This window comes from Cheilinus undulatus, linkage group 3, assembly GCF_018320785.1.
Source record: "Cheilinus undulatus linkage group 3, ASM1832078v1, whole genome shotgun sequence".
In the NCBI taxonomy this organism is placed as follows: Eukaryota; Metazoa; Chordata; class Actinopteri; order Labriformes; family Labridae; genus Cheilinus; species Cheilinus undulatus.
Window position 1 is genome coordinate 23,927,857 of NC_054867.1, and position 20,144 is coordinate 23,948,000.

A 20,144-nucleotide genomic window follows, 5' to 3' on the forward strand; every position below is an offset into this window, starting at 1 on the left:
CTCATGCAGGTCAGTTGCCACTGTTGAACACCTTTAACGCCCTTGTCCCTGACCCATCTCCTCTTTCTCTATGCTCTCTGTTTTCAATGACTTTCAACTGAGCGGCTCTGCGGCTGGTCAGAGGACGACGACACACACCCCCCCTATGATTCATGACATCATCAGCTAGCGACCGACGGAGCAACACTTCTACAACCTACGGAAAATCCTTGTTCAGAGCTTCACAAAGAAACCGTTTCTCATAGACATGAATTACTATGTGAGTAGTTTGTTGTCATGGGTTTAACGAAAATAACTTATTTAGAAGGCATGTTAAAAAGGCTTGTTGCCGAAGATGTTTAAGAGAAGTCCATGTGTCACCTGGCTTCTAACACAATATTAAGTATTTTGTCACGGGGCCGCCTTGTAGTTTCTTCTACGGAGTTAATATTAAGAATAAAATACCGATTCGAGCGAAACCAATTTACTAGCACGCTTCAACAGCATCTCTGTACTTCCGGACTACAAGTAAGAGTCACGAGCGTGCTTAGAAATCCGGTCCGTGTCATCCAGTCTGTCTCTGTTTGAGTCCTTATAAATCAAGAATACTTTACTGTCCCAGGATTCCTTTTGCGCGTCAAAATGATGCATTCAGAGGGTTTATTATTTTGCAAACCTGTCCTCTTATAGACAAAAACATGATCGCGAAGAGTCAAATGCCATCAGAGGGACCATGCAAAACACGGCACGTTATCTCATCTTTTTTCAGTACATTGGAACAAAATACTGGTGAGTCGAAACTCCAAGACACCCTGATGCATTTGAGGAAGTGTTACTGACAGCATCACTAAGGTGTTGTTTTTATGTTATTTTATGCAGCGGCGCTGCAAAAGTACCTCCACATCAGCTGCTTGGAAAAGGAGTCCAGGACTACTTAGAGGTAAGTGTCACTGATGTGTTTCTTTAAGTGCTAAAATTGTTGTATACTTCTGTTATCAACAGAGATGGAAAGGGTACACGACTATTGTGCTCAAGTAAAAGTACAGTTATTTTGGCTAAAATGTACTTAAGTGAAGTAAAGATACTGGTCTATCAAGTAAAAGTAAAAAGTATTTGATCCAAAGTATATTTTAAGTACTGAGTAGGCAAGGCGTTGTGCAGTAAAATACCATCTTTCCTTACTGGCAAGAACAACAACAGAATATAGCTTCAACCAGGTGTTTCATGTCACTTAAAACTGCCCATATTGTTCCACACTTCATAAAGTTCAGCTGTACATTTTGAAACTGTGAAATATTTTACAGTATGCCAGCTGTAGTGACTCTTAAAAAAAAGTGTGGCAAAGTGTCTCCTCTTTCAAGAACAAAGTAGGGAATCAACGTCATAGTAAGACAATGCATGTTGATGCATTATGCGAACACCTAGAGTCACGGGTGGCAATTCTTTTTTTCTTTTTTTCAAAGATTTATTTTGAGCTTTTTATGCATTTATTTGACAGAAGAGGACAGTGGATAGAGTCAGAAACAGGGACGAGACGTGGACATGGCCCGCCCGTGTACATGGGCTGCGCCTTAAACCACTAGGCCAACTGTGCCCCACAGGTGGCAATTCTTACCCAGTGGATAACCTCACCCATGGTGCAAAATGTGTCTCACACCACATACAACAACGATCCACTAGAAACATGAGCAAAAGAACCCCAGCACACAACTAAACACATATAAAACACATCTAAAAACTCTGCCCAATTGCCTGAGGGGCAGCCATAACTGTGTTAACAAATTCTGTTAGTTATTCTTTATTATCTTTGACCTGACTCCTAAAACCAAAGAGTTTTGATATGACTGAGGTAGTTTTACGTTTTTTTGTTAGCCTTTTTTATCATTGTCTTTAGCTCTCTCATTTTAAACTAACCTGAATTTGGGTGAGCACATGCTATGGCTCTCTTTGCTCCTCTTTTAAATTAAAGAGAGAACTGTTTCGGCGGGAGGGTCAGAGCATACTCTGCTGTAAAAGAGGGAATGCCTCACTTCATTTATCACACGTACAGCTCTATCTGATATCCGTTTGCTTTCTGTTTTGTTATAGCCAATTTGTCTTTAGAAGTTGTTTTCCAATTTTTTTTACAACCCATTGCCTTTGGGCTTCTGTTTTCTCTGTGTTTGTGTCCAGGGTGCAATAAGGAGACTGAACCCGTTCAACCCAGTGGCTCTGACAATCTCCAGCCGCACTGACACAGGCGTCCATGCTCTCTGTAACTCAGCTCACTTCGACCTCCAGCGCAAGAATGATAAACCACCATTTTCCGAAGATATTCTTGTTGAGGCTCTTAATTTCCACCTAGGGTCAGAGGACATCAAGTAAGTCTGTGTGAAATCTCTAAAAACTTCTGATAAGATTTCAAGTAAAAATACATTAGCAGTGAACTCTTGGCTTTTTTTTTGTTGTGGTATAGCAATTACACTGGGTTTATATAATAAACAAGTTTTCATATGCACAATCATAACCATTTGTCTGAAGATTTGATGCTCAGCAGCACATGGCATCTAACTTTACACAAAACAATGCCAGGAGGCATCTTTGAGTTCAGTCTGCTGTGTTTGCTATGTTTATTAATCATGACAATAACCACAATGAACTCATCTACCAACCATGTTTCAATCCGCTAGATTTATTTTAGTATAATGTAAAAAAAGAAGAGTATTTTACACCATTTTGATAGCTAAATAAAACAGCTTTTCATTCAGAATGTATACAAGAGGGAGAAGAAAAGTGTAGCAAATTTGCTCAAATCCCCCACGTTGCAGCCCCAAACTGAGGAGTAAACTCCATAGAGCTGCATAACGGGAACCATGGCAACTGTAGACATGTCAGTTCACGACTTTTGTCATTTTTGAAAAGAAAACAACTCAATGCTTTTCTTTTTTCTTCTTTTAACAAAGAAATGTTATCAAGTTCTGATAAAACTTACGCTTTAGCAGCATCCACGCTAATGTCTTCCACCATAATTGCACCGGCCTCTTCTCGCTGTTTGCATACGTCACAACTCTGCTGTGCCCGAAAGTACTGCCCCTCGACGCTGATTAGTCCTGTCACTTTCTAACATGGCCCAAACGGTTCATATGGGAGCTTTGCAAGATGGATTCGCCAGTGAGAAACCATAGAGAAACACGGAAACGGGCAAATCCAGCTTTGCAAGGTTAATAGGTTGGTTCATTGACACAGGTCGTAGCATCAGTCACATTGTGAGATGGTCATTCTGAATTTCTGACTGTCAGAATTTTATCCTTGGCTTTCTTTTTTCAAAAGACCATGACAACTGCTGTTTTTCAACCTGTTTCACAGTGTGATGTAGGACTACCTTTTAGAGCCACGAACAAAGATATTGGTCATTTTTCATCTGGGACAGCCCAAAACAGCACAGTGCATAGCAGGCTTAGACACGACACAAAAAAACAAAATAAATGAATAATAATCCAAAACATATGTGAATTTTTGACAATGCAAGCATTGTATTAGGATATGGCGGCTTTAATAAATATTGCAATACATTCAATCTGTGTTGCTATAACTTAAACTTACATCTGCTTTAATTGTTTACATTTGCAACTATCAGGAAATGTCACGTGATGAGCAGTTAAATGCAACTAGCATGAGATTTGTTGAGATTTTTACTTGTTTCAAATTAAACAGAGAATGAGTAAACTGAGGACAGAGGGAACTCAGAGCAAGGGAAAACCAGTCCATGAGAAAGGTTGCAGAGAGGCCGATACAGATATAGCCCATCTGAATGAAGCTGGAGGTGTGAGAGTGAGAAACAGAGCGAGCCGTGAGGGAGACGCACAGAAAAAAAGCAGGGAGAGGAATGGGAAGCTCCCAGCATCCTGCTAATCCCCAAACCTGCAGAGGGAAGGTTAGAAAGGATTATCCTTGCTCCGTTTTCAGGTCTATAGCACCCATTACTACACATACACACACAGGCTGATACATTCATCTAGCTAAATGGAAATTACCACCTTGATTAGTATGCTAAACCAAACAGGAAATGGGTGGTATAAACAGAATTTTTGTTCTCAGCAGTGTTAAAAGTTATAAAGCCTTCCTTTTAATTGCACTGCCAAAATATGCAGCCATTTCAATGTTCACACAAACTTTCCATGGTCAGATTTGACCATAAATAATACTTTTACATTTGTTCATTAGGTGGACACTTTGGTAGAAATGACAATCTTTTCAAATTGTAAATAAAGGGGGGGTGGAGGCAAAACAGGAGATGAATCCTGGCTCTCCTCTCTGGTCTGCTGCCTCCTAAATTATTTTGCTAAAAGAAGACAGACTGTGCAGTGTATGAGTATCTCTTTAGTTGGAGGGTCAGTGCTGCCATAGACAAGGGCCTCAATTAGCTAAAACTGAATGGACCTTTTCCCATAAGGGGAAAGTGCTGAGTAGCAAAATGGTGCCATGCTAAACAATGCCCCAGTTCCCAAATGTGTGAGGCCAAGCTTTGTACTCTGCTTATGAAAATTTTATGTGTGTGTGTGTGTGTGTGTGTGTGTGTGTGTGTGTGTGTGTTTTGGGAGCCAAGCAAAGACTGTCACTTCACATTGTAGCAGGCGCTGAAGGCAGACGCAAGGGTTTCCTCTGCCACGTGTCACACCCAATCTCCTCCCCTGGAAACATAACCTAGTTTCTCTGACTGTGCACTGACACACACATAAACACGGATAGACTGTTCATGCACAGCTGTGTAAGAAAGAAGGGTGCACATAAAAGCAATGTTGGATTTAATTATCATTTTTGTTTTTATTGTTATCGCCCTACCACACTTCATCCTGCTTTAATAATGTACACATAAATAACCAGTGAAGGCATAGGGTGTATATAATAGGTGTTTTCATGGTTTATTGTGGTCACAATCACAATCACTCTGGCACAGTTGGCTGCAGCTCTTTGTTCTCTCATCTCAGACGTTAGCATGAGAGATTGCTTTAAACAGATTTATCTGTTTTTGCGTTCATATGGACTTGATTTCTACTCTATGTATTAATTCTTAATTTGTAAAGAATGATTTTGAAACCAACCAATTAAAGATCCAAGTGAAGTGTGATGATTTTTAGATGTACTGTAGTTTGGACGAAAATGCTGCACCAGCAACCTTATAGTCTCCCCTCTTCACCAGCAATCTCATATTTTACCTTTATACCTCTACTAATTTAAATTTGTACACATTTAGGGCATAAATGCATTAAAAATTTATAACACCTTTTGCATGTTATTTTGACCCCTAAGATGTAAACTGTACTATTTTCTTGAAATGTTTTTTTTTTGGATATCCATTGGAAGTTCCTTTTTTTCCATGGTAAATCTAATGTTGCTACCCAGTAGAAGTTCCTTAATTTATTTCAAAATGAAGCAGGTTTTTCTCCAAACAGGAAGTGAAGTACTCTTAACTTAAGACGGTACAAATTAAACAATAAACGCATTAAAAGAACAGCAATTCACATCTGACTCTCAATATTTAAGTACAAAGTTTTAAATCTTACATTTTTGTAAGAAATGGCATTGTCTGCCCTCTGCAGGTTAAACCAGGCTACTACATCTGACTTTTTCTATTGGCTGAGCAGGTGCCATCTGATATCATCTGCCACTTTAGAATTAAGTCACCCAGTCAATGTTTACATTTAACACTGTGTTCTTAGGTTTTACACCAGAGGTGTTTGGTCCGCTTCACCCCCCATCCATTTCCCCCAACTGTCCGATTCTTTGGAGTGGTATGAAAGCTCATTCAAACTCTGGTCTGCTTAAAAACAAGGGTCTGTGATTTGCTTCACTTATTCAATATGGACTCAAAGGAATTAATTTTGAAATGCAAAATATGATAAAAATCTAAACATGCAATAAAAACGGCCATTAATTGCAATTTCAAATTTCGTATATCACAGCCTATAAAATATTTTGCTCACAAACACACATCATGCTAGAAGCTGACCCTTTTGTGTTTACCAATAGACAAAACACTACTGTGCCTCTACCAACAAGTACTTCATCATGTTTGATGCTTTAAATTGTAGTGTTTAACTACATGTATGCTTTTATATTTGAATTTAAATGTTAAGTGGTTGTTATTATTTTGAAATATAAACCCAACCCGGCACTGTATCCATTGCATTTTTATACTTACATGCACTGATTTTGGAGGCTTCAGAATCTTCTGTTAAATAATTTTGCTTTTGTTTGAACAAGTATGAGATTATATTTCCAAAAAAGTTAAGATTAAATTATTTCACACATCCAGATTTTTTAAAAAAAAGGTTAATTGCTGCACAATTCACACTTTATCACTTATTAATGATAATAGGAGATTAAGCTAGCCTTCCAAAGCAGATGGACACGCCAGTTTCCTTGTTTTTCACTGGCGAATCCATCTTGCAAAACTCCCATCTGAACCATTTGGGCCCGGTTAGAAAGTGACAGGACCAATCAGCAACGAGGGGCAGTACTTTCAGGCGCAGCAGAGTCGTGACATGAACAGGCAACAGCAAGAGCTGTTGCAGTTATGGGGGAAGAGATTAGCTTGGATGCTGCTAAAGCGCCAGTTTTATCAGAACTTGATGACATTTTTTCGTTAAAAGAAAAACAAAGAACATTGGTGAGTTGTTTTCTTTTCAAAAACGACAAAAGTCGAGTACTTACATGTCTATAGTTGCCGTGTTTCACGTTATTCCTCAGTAGCTGCACACGTGCAGCTTGATAGCGGCCACCTCATGTGTTTAGTTGCTCTGATTGGCCTGTAGAGATGTGACAGACAGAACATTCATCCAGTCACACTCCAAGTTTTTTTCAAAGCCTCTGCCTTTTCTCAAACGTTTCCTATTGAAGCTTTCCCAGATGGATGTGTGAAACAAATCCATCTGGCATGTCAGGTTAAGCTTAAGCATTTTTGGGTTTTAAATGCACAATAATTTCTTTGTCTCTGTGTGTCTTTGATTATTACTTCCCAGAACAGCACGCTTGAGGCTTCGCAATAAATAAACTCAGTTACATGTGAAGGATTTTGATCTCTTCTTCAGTCAACTTTAAGAGGCGATACACACTCAGAAAATCAACCCACACTCATTGATTTCATCATGAAAGAAAGTTGTGTCTGATGGCATAAGGTTCACCGTATGATCTATCCCCGGCTGTCTCAGTCTCAGTGTGCTCACAGTGCCCAGTGTTAGCCTGGAGTCACTTCAGAGTTCAGCCTCTTAAACTCTACCAGCAGGGGGGTTGGCAGCCTTCTAAGGGCAATGGATGTGAAAAAAATACAGTGTTGGTGATTTGGACAATGACTTGTACACAGCTTTTCCTTCTAGCAAACAGAGAGAGGATTTACACCAGGACTTATTCAGTCTGAGTACAAGTGTTCAATACATGTGCTTTCATCATATCTTATTTGAAGAAATTAATGCACACTTGTAGTGGCAAATATTCAGCGAAGCTACAATTTCTAGCTTTTCAGACTTGAGTAGCTACAAGTATTCTTTCTGATATGCTCTATAACTACTTGTGCTGGGCTCTCCTTGATTGTATTCATGGTTGTCAGTCCTTTGCATTGTGTTTTTATGTTTATATGAAATGGTTTGAGATTTGTTTGTCTTGCATTATTGCCAAATAAGGTTGTTAGAATTTTAGATTCTTTGATAATTTTTGGCACCACGTTTTAAAACTTTACAATCTTTGTTTCACCAACAAGTCTAAAGAGGAGAAATACTTACAAAACTGTCAAATTGCTCACGTTCATTGTGCCAGCGGATTTCATATTAGCCTGATCTACTCTGTGCAGTGTGGCTAACATCAGCAGCTAGCTCCGCCAGCCTTCGTTCCTCTTTGCAGATTAATATCGTGCTTTGATACGTGGCTTCTTTTCAGTTCTGTTGAGTAGTTATAGTTTAACCGAAGCTTGCGCCAGCTATTTTGATGAACAGATTTAACCTCGCACATCCTTAATTGAAAAATTAACAAAACTTAAAAAAAAAAAAAAAACTGTTATACTTTTTGCAAAAAGCCACCACGAGAGTGACAGAGAGAGAAATGTCTAAATGTTAGTAAAACTCTAGCGGCTTGGGATTTCTGTAAATTAAAATCATGAAATTACCCAATATTTGTAGCACTTGTGTTTTTGTTGCTGTGGTATAGGAAAAGGTATCAATATCTTTTAATTTGTACTAGTAGTATTTGAGTTTAAAAATCTGAGGCCCATTTCTCCTTAGAGATAATAAAGTACAAATAATCTAATCTGTCTCTCTTTGCCAGGGTCACCCTTGCCTACCGTGTGCCTGGTGATTTCCACGCCCGTTACCATGCCCAGTCTCGGACCTACGTCTATCGGATAGCGCTTGGAGCCCCCCACAAGTCCCTGCTACCCCTCACAGACCGTAGTCTCTGCTGGAACCTGCACAACCTGTGAGAGCTCCTATCTCAAACACCCTTCATTCACCCATCTGTCCTCATCCTCCATATCTATCTTGTTTTGTGCATGATGAATGAAACCTGAGCTCAGTCTAACAAGTAGGCACACACATGCAGACACACCCTCAGTTAGCTCACGTCAAGCCTGGCAGAAACAATGGTACGTTAAACACATGAATAATCCACACGTGCCATGCCGGAACTGCAAATTAGGGCCAGTCAGACAAAAAGTGTTTTATTTGAGCTGACATCCCAACAACAAACAAAGAAAGGGGAGAGAGAGGACACGAAGAGACTGATGAAATGGCGATTAGCCTTTTGCTGTGATTGGAAGGAGGAAGTGTGAAGAAGCACATTTCAGGGAGTGTTCATATGAGCATTCATCTGCGCTTTAGTTTTTTTTTGGGAGAAAGTAGGGCAAGATAAGCTGCGGGCTTATACACAAGCAGAACAACACCCACGCACATTAACCTGACTGTGTTTATTTATTTTCCTCCATCTCCTTCTCTTTCCCACTCCCACACTTCTCTCCTCTTTCCACGTCTTTCTATTTCTCCTTCCTTCTCTTTAGTATCCATCTGATGTTGCTGCTTGGTTATCCCTCTCTCATTTCCAGTCTCCATATCGTCCCTCCAACCCTGAGCGTCTCTGCCTCAGCAGCCTCTCTCTCTCTTTGATCTGCCTCTCCCTCGTCATCACACACCCTCCCCCAGTCTCTCCCACTGCAAAAAATATGAACCTCAGCGACTGTTCGTTTTAATATTGAACTCAAGTTTGCATTTATGCAAGGTAATCTCCCTGCCTGATATATTTAAGAAAGTTTTGAAATATGTTGATCGTTTCACAGAGGAGTTTTAGAAATTATTGAAAGATCTCAAAACACATTTGATCTCAGGTTACCACACTTTTTAAAAAATATAGAATGAAATATTTCTTTGAGCATTATAAGGTTGGAATAATTTCTGATAATAATTCTGGATGCCTTGGGCTTTTACTATTGTTACCACTGAATTAAAAAGTATCATTATTGTTTAATTGTTACTAGTATCATATAAAAGTTTGAATTCATGTATCCTGACAACTTTAGAGCATTATAATGCTGAAAATATACACTGGTGTTGCTGTTGGTTAACCTTTTAACCAGTTCAGCTGAGCTGGTAGAGGGTGAGCCTGTACACAGAGGCTAGAGTATTCAGTGCATTGGTTTTAGGGTTGAATCCTGATTCTTTCATTGTTTGGTGCAAGTCTTACCCCAGTCTCTCTACCATTTTTCTCTTCATCTGTCCTATCAAACTAAAGGTAAAACACCCATAAAAGTATCTTACAAAAAAGAATGAATTCTTACTCAAGGAAAGTCCTTAAGATGTTTAGAGGTGCTTCAACAGGAAAAAGAACGCTTTGCATGGCGGTGCAGTGGTTAGCGCTGCTGCCTCACAGCAAGATGATCCCTGGCTCGCTTCCTGGTCAGGGCCTTTCTGTGCAGAGTTTGCGTGTTCTCCCCATGCATGCTCTCCAGGTACTCCAGCTTCCTCCCACCTCCAAAGACATGCTCATTAGGTTAAATGATCACTTTTAATTGCCCATAGTTGTGAGTGTGAGTGTTCCTGCTTGTTTGTCTCTATATGTCAGCCCTGCGATTGACTGGTGACCAGTCCAGGGTGTACCCTGCCTGTCGTCCAATGACAGCTGGGATAGGCTCCAGCTCCCTATGACCCCTATCAGGATACGTGGTATAGAAGATGGATGGATGTTTGAGAGGAGTTTTTCTGTTAAGCAATGCCTAATCAAGAGATGAAGTTTCGATGATTATAAGTAAAAAACACAACTTTAAGATAGACCCTGGTGAATTAATTCACTGACTTTTAGCTTAGTGATGATGTATTAGTGCTACTCTGAGCTGCGAGGTATGGCTGTTGAATAATGAGACTGTGCTTATGAGGATAAAACCATGTGGTTCACAGTCACACTGAATGTTATATATGAAAGATTGGGTATTAATGCACAACTGCTGTAAGTTTCCAGTAAGTGACGTCTTTAGTTCTCTGCTAGTTACTGACCGAAATGCACAGTTTTTGCTATGGTGATGGAAAATGATTAACTCAAAAGTTCTGCAACACATTAACTTTAAAATTGAACAAAACAGCAGCTGAATCGTTTTGTACATTAAACGAGGTGTATGTAGAGCACTGCATGTCATGTGCACATGAGTTCGAGACACAAAAAGGTTTTGTGAAGGCAGAGAGGATGTCCAAGATAATGAATGTTCTAGGTACCTATGCCCATCAAAAACCATAAAAGAATGATAGCAGGAACGGTCTCCATTAATAAAGAGACAGTTTTGCATGAAAATTTACACATGACAAACGTTAACTCAAGAGTGAATTAGCTTTTAAGATTCCTTCAGCGCTCTACCACATCTTCATTCAGGTCTCTCATGTTCAACATTTAATTTAGTGAGTCAAGCAGCACACTCCTCAGGTCCTCAGCTCGCTGTATCCCTGCCTCTCCTGCGCTCTCTGTCAGATCGTATTTGAGCAGTGACAGAGGCATGAGACTCACACTCAGACTCTCTCCCTCAAATGAGCCGGTCGGCGACATGCTCTGCTCCCTCACGTGGCGTTGTGCATCAGATAATTTCACATTATAAGGCAGCCAATAAATTATTCTACTTTGAAAGTGGGAACACGGATGCCTGAAATCTCCTGCTAATGTGTGCACCACATCCAAGCTGTTTGACCTTGTTGGAGAGGGAGGTCACTTTAAGTTCATGTCACAGTATCAAAATAAGCCTTCAGATCAAGATATCTGTTTATACTCAGAGCTAAAAGAGAGTAAATTGTTGATGATTATCTTTATTAAAGTAGAATGTCTCTTATCAGGGAACTGGATGTTGGAGCTATTAGAGAAGCTGCAGCCCTGCTGGTTGGGGTTCATGACTTCAGCAGCTTCAGAGCAGTTAACTCTGATCTGCCCTATAAAAACCCTGTGAAGACACTGGATGTGGTCAGCATTCAGCCAGGAGGCTCCTTCGCTCAAGCACACTACCACAGGTAGGTTCTCAGATGGACCAATCATATGACCGGCAGTCTGTATGTGTATATATATATAATCTTCAAAACAAAAGTATATACCTAAAGTGTATACCTGGTGTTACGTTTATTGCCAAGAAGCATTGTTACAACAAAGAAATTATCTACCAAACACAAATTAACGTACCTTTTGTGCTAACTTTAGTTAGTTAGGAGGACAATAACTTTGCCTCGTGACTTCAAACTGCACGCCTCATCTGGGAATAATGCACTTAAGAGTGGAAGAGTTGGCAAAAAATGTGATGGTGTAAATGGTATCAAACAAACCAGTGATTCAAAGACTCTAAAATGATTAATTCATCTGAAATTTTTTTTTAGTTCTCTGAGTGATGCATAAATAAGCTGAAGGAAGCATCATCAGGTCAGTGTGAACACAGAGCTGAGAACAGTAAGCCCTAGATAACATTTGACTTCACTCTTGCTGTGTCAGAAACTGCACACGATTACCATTACATACTCAAACATACAGTATACATTAACTTATAACTGCACACTATGCTAACAGTAAGTAGGCACCACTACAGTTAAAAGCCCATCATCTCCGCATCACTTGACATAACAATTTGCCAATTTGCTAGCAACAAGCTAGCATGAATATTGCATTATAATAGAATTCAACAAAAATAAACATTATTTTTTTTAATGGCTACATAGTTATTCCAAAATCATATAGCATTCACAGTTTGTCTCAGTATGGTTACCCTGCTTGTTTACTGGCTGGTGAGCTCGGATGAAAGCTGCAATACGGTGATCTTCTGAAATCAATGCATTGCCGTTTCCAATTTAAAAATCCTGGGTAATCTAGTATACATCTGAGGATTTCTTGCATATGTGGTGTCAGACCCAACCTCTGTGTTTAGGAAGTCATTAATGTGGAATATGTTTACATAAGATATACTTAATTTTTGTTTCATTTATATCCAGAATGTTGTGCATTAGTCCCTCAGTGTTTTAAATTTTGGGAAATTAATTTTATTTTTGCCAACAGTTCCATGATAGAAAATAAATACTTATGTCTCCTTAGCTGAAACTGCTGGCTTGGCCAACCAGTTACACTGAAAACAGTGAGGAACAGCATGAATAGCTTGGATATTTCCGGCTCTAATTAAATATACCTACCAAAACTTTAAAGCGCATGTATAAAAAAATCTCTGATCTAATACATTTCTTTGTCCCACGATAAGCTCACTGCCCGCTGTTGCTTTTTATTAAATTATTTTTATTAAATGAATCTGCAGGTACAATTGGGTTTTCCATTTTTTCATCCCACTGTTCATGAGTGTGCAAATTTTGTAAGACCTCAGTGCTCAGTCAAGCATGATCCTCTGAACTCATTGCCCTTGAACGTGAACACACACAAACATGCACAGAGTGAAACACAGATCTGACAAGTTGGTGACAAGAGTGACAGGCTGTTGCATTATTGTTTTCTTTCCCCGCAGGCCAACAGAGGAGTTGGCAGTAACACAGAAATGACAGGAGAGCAGATTATTTGAAAGCAGAGGGAATAAACAAAGTACGCAGGCTGTAACGATAAAGCTGTGTTTCTTAGTCTTGCATCAACTGATGCTCAAGAAGATGTTGAAAGTTTGGATCATTTACATTCAGTCAGCAAACTCTGCCCGTACTACCAAGCTCCAGTCAGACAGACTCAGTGATGTGATTAGGGAGATATTTAATGACCAAAACTCAAACAGACCAAGATCTGAACCCAGATATAACTGTATTCAAATTACCTGTAAATATGTTCATCCTTTGTTTCTTGAGAATTGTGTCCATCTGAGAAACTCTGCCCCTCAAATAATTATTCCAGTGCTAAACATCCTTGTAAAAGAGGCTTTTCAATCATTAAAGTTCTGATTCCCTAAAGAGTAGCCTGTTATTGTGGATCAATTGAATTCTGCTGTTAATATTCACAGAGCACATTATATATTTTAAGCTGAGGCATGGGCCCACAGGGGTCACTCAGTGTGCCAAATGGTTCTGTAATTGGCATTAGTTGTTCACCTTGAAAATATGGTGCACAATATGAATACAGACAGACTGATAACATTAGTCAGAGTCAATGTTGCATTCACCACTGTGTACATGGTGCATAAAATAGCTGTAATCATCAGGGTTAGAGATCTGTAACGAAGGCTACATTTGGCATTTGAAGTCCATGGTTTGAGCACCAGATTAGCGCATTTGGTAGACCAGATGCCACAAATGCCCCATGCATAGAAGCTGCAGTGTTTTAGCATTTAGCACAAAGCCCTTTAACAGATCTGTGAGGAAGTATTTCCCACCTTACTGATTTCTTATGTTTTTGCATATTTGTCACACTTAAATGTTTTGATAGTCAAACAAATTTTAACATGAGACAAAGATAACCAGAGCTGATACAAAATGCTTGGTTGCAGTTATTGCTGCCATGGGTTATAAAACCAATTATTAGGTTAAGGGGGTAATTACTTTTTCACGGAGGGCTATGAAATGAAAGAAACTTTTTAAACTGCATTTTGTATTTACTTAGGTTATATTTGTCTGATATCAAAAATTGTTTGATAGTCTGAATCATGCAAGTGTGACAACTCTGCAAAAAGTAAGAAATCAGTGAAGGGGCAAATACTTTTTCACATCACTGTATATGCTCAGTTTCTGGCTCTCCACTGGCCCTTCTGTCCAACAGGGATGACCTTCTGCCAGATCATTAGTTGCTGTGGTCCAGCCTTTGTTTACAAACCTTAAACTTTGTCCCTCTTCTTCCAGTCTCCAGGACTTGGTTTCTTGTTTTTTCAAATTTCTCATACCCAGGGCCAGGCTGTCTCGACTCTACATGCTCATAGTCCTTATACCTTGAAACAGGTGTAAGCTTCTGGTCCTAGAACACATCACACAAAATTTGCTGTGCTTTGGTAGCCATGTGATTGGCACATGTTCTTATTTATTCATGCAGAGGCCCCTTTGTTATTGCATGGGGTCCCACTTTGGGCATTACTGTCCTAAACTATGTTAATGGTTCTTTCAGTAACTCTTTGTGATGGTGTTAGCATTTAAGCTTTGACATTGTTAGTAGAATTGGCTGAGATATCACACCACTGTTGTCAGTAACAAGAATATTTATCATATTAGTCAAAGGGGAAATTTGTCAGGAAGAGAATTGCATTGCCAGATAGCTTATAAAAAAATCAATAACAGCCCAATCAGGATGCTAGCAGTCTTATGTTTGCTTTTAGCATAGGTTTTTCTCATAGATAATATAATTAATTATGTACGGAAGAGTATTAGGGCAACTGAAAAAAACATTTTGAGAAGTTTTTTTTTGTTAGGAAAAATTCAGAATTCTGACTTTAAACTCAGAATTCTGACTTTTTCTCACTAGTGACAAAAAAAATTAATCTCAGTTTTTTTTTCAGTGCCCTTATACTCTTCTGTAATTATGAATCGATTGACTTATTAAAATTGTTACCGATCACATTAGCATGTTAGCATTTTGGCCCACATGTACTTAAAAATAGAGTTTAGCTTGGCTCTAGTTTCGTAGCATTCTAGCTCTGAAGAAGACTTGGACATACTTAGAGCTTTTATTTATTCACAAACCAAATGATGAATCTTTGAACCCTTTTAGCTTTGTTCAGTCAGTCTGTCAGCTCCCTAAAATAGTTTTGTGCATCTAGACAGGAGAAACTGAGATACAAACCTGTCACCTTTGAGCTGGCTTTGGTCCTCATCTTCTCCGCTATTATAGCACACAGCAGATGCACATGTGTGACTTGGCAACATGAGACACAGCCTTGGTCTCTTCATGTAAAGATACCATCCCTCACCAGAGTCTATGAGCTAACAGCCCCGCTGTCTAAATCTGCCTCCACGCTCCTTACACGTCAAATGTAATCAGACATCAAGCGCTGAGTCAAATTTGCATTTGACCCAATTCTTCCCATGTGCCTGTTTGCTCTTTTCATTCTTTCTTCCCCAAAATATACAGTCAGATTTAAAGAGAGAAAAAAGCTGCTGTGACTTAAATGTGGAAACAAAAAACATCAGAGAGAGTAAAAATTGAATGTCAGCTAGCAAAAGAAACAGATTCATATTTTTATGGCATTCCCCATAATCCTGTTGGGCCCAAGCTGCAGTTGCCTATTCAGCATGTGACATTTAAACAAATCTGTGCATGAGGAGAGTCCCAGTCGTTATCTGATGTCTGGCACACGCATGAATGTCACATCAGCCCCAAACTCTGCGCACAGCAGGGGAAGCATAAAAACACCCAACAAGAAAAAGATAAAAGACAAATGTGTCTGAGTATAATAAATATTAAATAGGGACTTTATTAGGCGATATTACTAAATAACTCTCCAAACATGGAGGGATTTTTTGTAGGTTTTCAGATTTACATTCTTCCTATGTAGTAATCCTTATGTGAAGAGTATGGCAGTGTTTCATCGGACTGCTTTCTGAGGTATTATTTTGCTTCAGATGTGACACTTCAGACCCTGTAGGGATATTTAACCTTTTTTTTAGTATGGCACATTTAAGTCTTCAGGACTAAAGTTATTGTAATATTTCATGAGAAATGTTTGGAATGTGCCTCAAGGTCACTTTTACCAAATCTGTAGATAAAAAAGGCTGACATTTGGAGACTGTATATTGATGTCTTAATAAAACTGCTAATGTAACATTTTTATACATTTTTTTCCTTCAGGGAAATAGAATTCTGGGAGCTTACTTTTACAAGCAGATCTTTTCTCTACAAGCAGGTTTGATCTCTTAAATTTCACTTTTAATATCTATATGAGTGTGCATTGTTCTGGGTTTGTAATTGGGGCCATCTGCTGGTAGAAACTAAAAGAACATGGATGATGATTAACAGTCTGCATTATAGGAGAGTTTTTGGGATATATCAGGTCTTAAAGTTGCTTTGGCTTGGTCATCCAGGTGCGAAGGATGGCAGGAGCCCTGGTGGCGGTAGGTCAGAGACGACTCTCACTGTCCCAGCTGAAGGAAATACTGGAGGCCCGGGACACTCTAGCTTACCCACAAGGACTTGTTGCTCCAGCCCATGGCCTCTTTCTCACCAGGGTCAACTACAAAGCAACAGGTGAGGAGGTTTAACTTTTTTTTCTTTTTTCTTGTAAATATGTCAAACTAGCATTTCAAATAAATGGCTGAAGCAATTTTGATAGTAAGCAACTCAAATGGTTGAAGTGTGTTTGAGGAAGAAGAGAAGTTCAAATGACAAAAGTCTTTGATTATTTTTGTAAACCAAGTGGGCCTGAGGGATGGGACAAATTTTGATTGCGACATGACTTGTGTGACACAATCATTGTTCATTCTTCCTGCCCTTTACCTTTTGAAGGGGAATTTTTGCTCTTAATATCAGATATGATAGTCATGCCATCAAGGAATGAATTACAGTTGTAGGGTTGCATGAAGGGACAACCGCAGTGAGGAAATAGAATGCATCGGCGGTCTGTTAAAGCTGTTTTATCCTAAAATTGGCTCTATTACTTCTTGCTTCCCCCCCTCTGCTTCTAGACGCAGCAGTTATTCATGGCTGCAAATGAAACTGAATCTTAAGTTTTAGTATGTAAGAAGTTTTCTAACTAACCTACATGGAGCTGTCGTATTCTGGGTTGTGTTTATATTTGCTTGTTTTGGCAGTCTATAACAAGGCTGAAGTAATTGTGATACAAACTTGCATATGATCAGCAAAACTACAGCTGTAGGGAATTCTGTTTATAATCTACATGCTTTCAAATGAAAACTACTGTGTTAAAGTATGCCTGAAAAACACCTAAAGAGATTTAAAATTACTAAAGAGGACACAAATCATAATTTTGAAGCGGTGCAGAAAATGAAGAAATTGGTTCCATAAAATAGATCAGAGTGCAGGGAGATAAATGTCTGTTGCTTAAATATTCTCCAGAATCCCCTTACCTGATGGGGCCAACTATAAAAAAGCCACATTATCATGCATTAATCAACAGGTTTTTGCCAGCAAGAAAAAAAAGAAAAAAAAAAAGCTTGACTTTAGAACACAGTATTTGTGCATTTAAGAAACTATGTGGGGATTACCTGTTTCTTTCTGGTCACTTTAAATTTCTCATAAAATTTAAAGGATAACATTCTGATAGAGATTGTGATCTGGCCATGAAAATATCCTGTTTTTTTCCATATCTCCTATATAGTTGTTATTGTTACCAAGGGCCATGTATCATGAATCATGTAGTATCATATTAAATATTGTACAGCATGTGCATTTGAATCATGAGTTACCCTGTGGTTGTCTACCCTTGTGACACCTTTTTCCAACTGAAATGTATGTAAAGCCATCAAGAAGTTTCAGGATGAGTCTGAAAGATGGTCAGTTGGACGACGTTTCCTTAGAATTACTTCTTTTCCCCCACAACAGTTGCTTGTAGATATAATCTGATATGTAAAATTTACCCATCTGGTATTCTGTTTGAAAAATACTTAATTTAGCCTATCAAATTAATTTAGCCTGTTTGCTAAGATAAGAATAATTGTCTATTGAAACAGCTTTCTTACATCATTAGACTTAGATTAACATGTTATTCAAACAACAAAGATCTGGTTTCATCACATCTTCTTTGCCTCCTCAGATATTCATTTTCACCAACAAACATCAGAGGGATAAATTATCTCCAGTGGAAACTCAGGATTATTTCAACATTCAACTGTTTATAAGCTGTATTCCAACTTCTTTGAAAAGAACTGTAATAAAGCTCATGACAGCATCACTGTCACTGTGTAGTTTGTCTGGTGTTAAAGAAATGTTTTCACACACTTGTTCAATGAGCCTTACTTCATACAGATGAACATCTACATGTTCTTTAATCAACATATTACAAATACATAACTGTCCATGTACGCAGCTCAGCTACAGAATACCACACATCTTGAACCGAGTATTGTCTACATGACCTTCAGGTTACAACAGACGACTTGCTTCAGGCCTTGTAAGGTAGCATTACTCCTAAGTATACATGTATGAAACAGGTTCTGGTAGGTTCTGACATTTATCAAACACGGTTTACAACATGTGGAGTGTTAACTTCTATAACCAAAACTGCTTTGTGTGTTCATGGATCTCATACAGTGGTATTACATTATGGATTTACAAAGTGCACACACTCTCAATGATAATGTATACATCCAAATGTCCAAATAAAACTGCATACACTGCTTCTTTACCCAAAAGTCTTAACAGACTGTTTTCATGGATTTTCAGCACACGCTCACTTGCTTATTTGGCTGCTCGTCGAGTTGAGAGATTTTCATCAAGTTGTCCATAAACAGTCTATGAAAACAGGCTGACCCCCGGCAGTCTTCTTAGTGCCAGCTGGGGCCAGATGAGGTTTGTCAAGGTTCAGACCGACGGATCACTGCCTTTAATGTTTCCGTTATTTTGTACAGACGACCCACTGATGGAAAGGTTTACTGATTTATACTCACCGCGTTCCAAGTGCTGCATCTGTCAGAATTGAACCTCATGAGGAATGTTTTTTGCACTTCTTAGAAGTGACTAGTTATTAATAATTCATTCACACTATTTTTTAAACCTAAAATTTTAAATATGTACACAAGTACATGTTTTCTGTCCATGCGACCATGTTGGAGCAACACAGTGAATCTGATTGGCATAGGTCCTCTTGTCAATTCAGCATTTGGTTTCAACAAGATAATTCACACAAGACGTCCATAATTCAATATATACTCAAAATTTCAAGTGTTAGCCAGAATATTAAGCCCGATGTCTTAGAATATCAGTAACAAAATCATATGAATATATATAATGCACTTGAGGAAGGCATTGTTTTGTTTTTTAAACTCACAATCCTTAATAACAGCACAGTCTGAGTGAAGAATGTGGCTGAGCTGAAGTTGAACTGGAGACCCTGATTGAAAAGTGTGTGGGGACAGTGAAACACAAAGGGGAAATGATCACATCAGGCCACAATGGCCACATTTTTAAGTAAAAATATGGTTTTATGAGACAGACAAAGGAAAAAGACTATTGATGAAAGGTCAACAGAGGCGAGGAGCTTGTCTTGATAATGGCCATAATTCTTTTGAATGAAAAAATATAAAACATGAGATGTGTGGGTGGCTGATGATCGCTGTCTGATTATACAAATATTTCTATGTCCACGACAGAGATAGTAGTGTATCACCCTAGGCAGCCTTTTTTTGGCATTTGACTCCACGCCCTGACGCTAAAGCTGAGGTTAATTCAGGATTAATTTATGTAATGTGTATACAGGTTGATAGTATTTGAGAATAGCTATCACAGGTTGATAAGTTTGCATAGACCCTTGAAAACCCAACCATCACCATCTCAACAACATAATCTTTATGATTAAACTACAGCTCAGAGCACCATACCCAAATTCACCCTTTGTACTTTGTCAAGAGTAAAATAAATGCTGTTTTGATCAGCATGATAGTTACATTCAATTATGTTTCTTTAAAAATTCTAAACTTTGTGGCACATAAAATAGTTTTCTATAGGTTTTTTGGTGTGAATCTCTCAGTAGAATAGCTAGTACCATGCCACCACTACATCCAACACCAAAAAGTGTTAAATCCAGTTCTGTGAACAGAGTCCACTATGGCTGC

At 38.8% G+C, this 20,144-nt stretch overlaps 1 protein-coding gene across 1 annotated transcript; it reads left to right on the top strand.

Moving 5' to 3' along the window:
• The first annotated feature begins 128 nt into the window (after nt 1–128).
• Nucleotides 129–18,262, top strand: pusl1 (pseudouridine synthase like 1). The gene is made up of 9 exons (XM_041783984.1): nt 129–259; nt 670–768; nt 859–919; nt 2,152–2,339; nt 8,275–8,424; nt 11,310–11,480; nt 16,207–16,261; nt 16,440–16,602; nt 18,128–18,262. The coding sequence occupies exons 2-9, from the start codon at nt 713–715 to the stop codon at nt 18,160–18,162; spliced, it is 879 nt and encodes a 292-aa protein (XP_041639918.1). The 5' UTR covers nt 129–259; nt 670–712; the 3' UTR covers nt 18,163–18,262.
• The last annotated feature ends 1,882 nt before the right edge of the window (nt 18,263–20,144 follow it).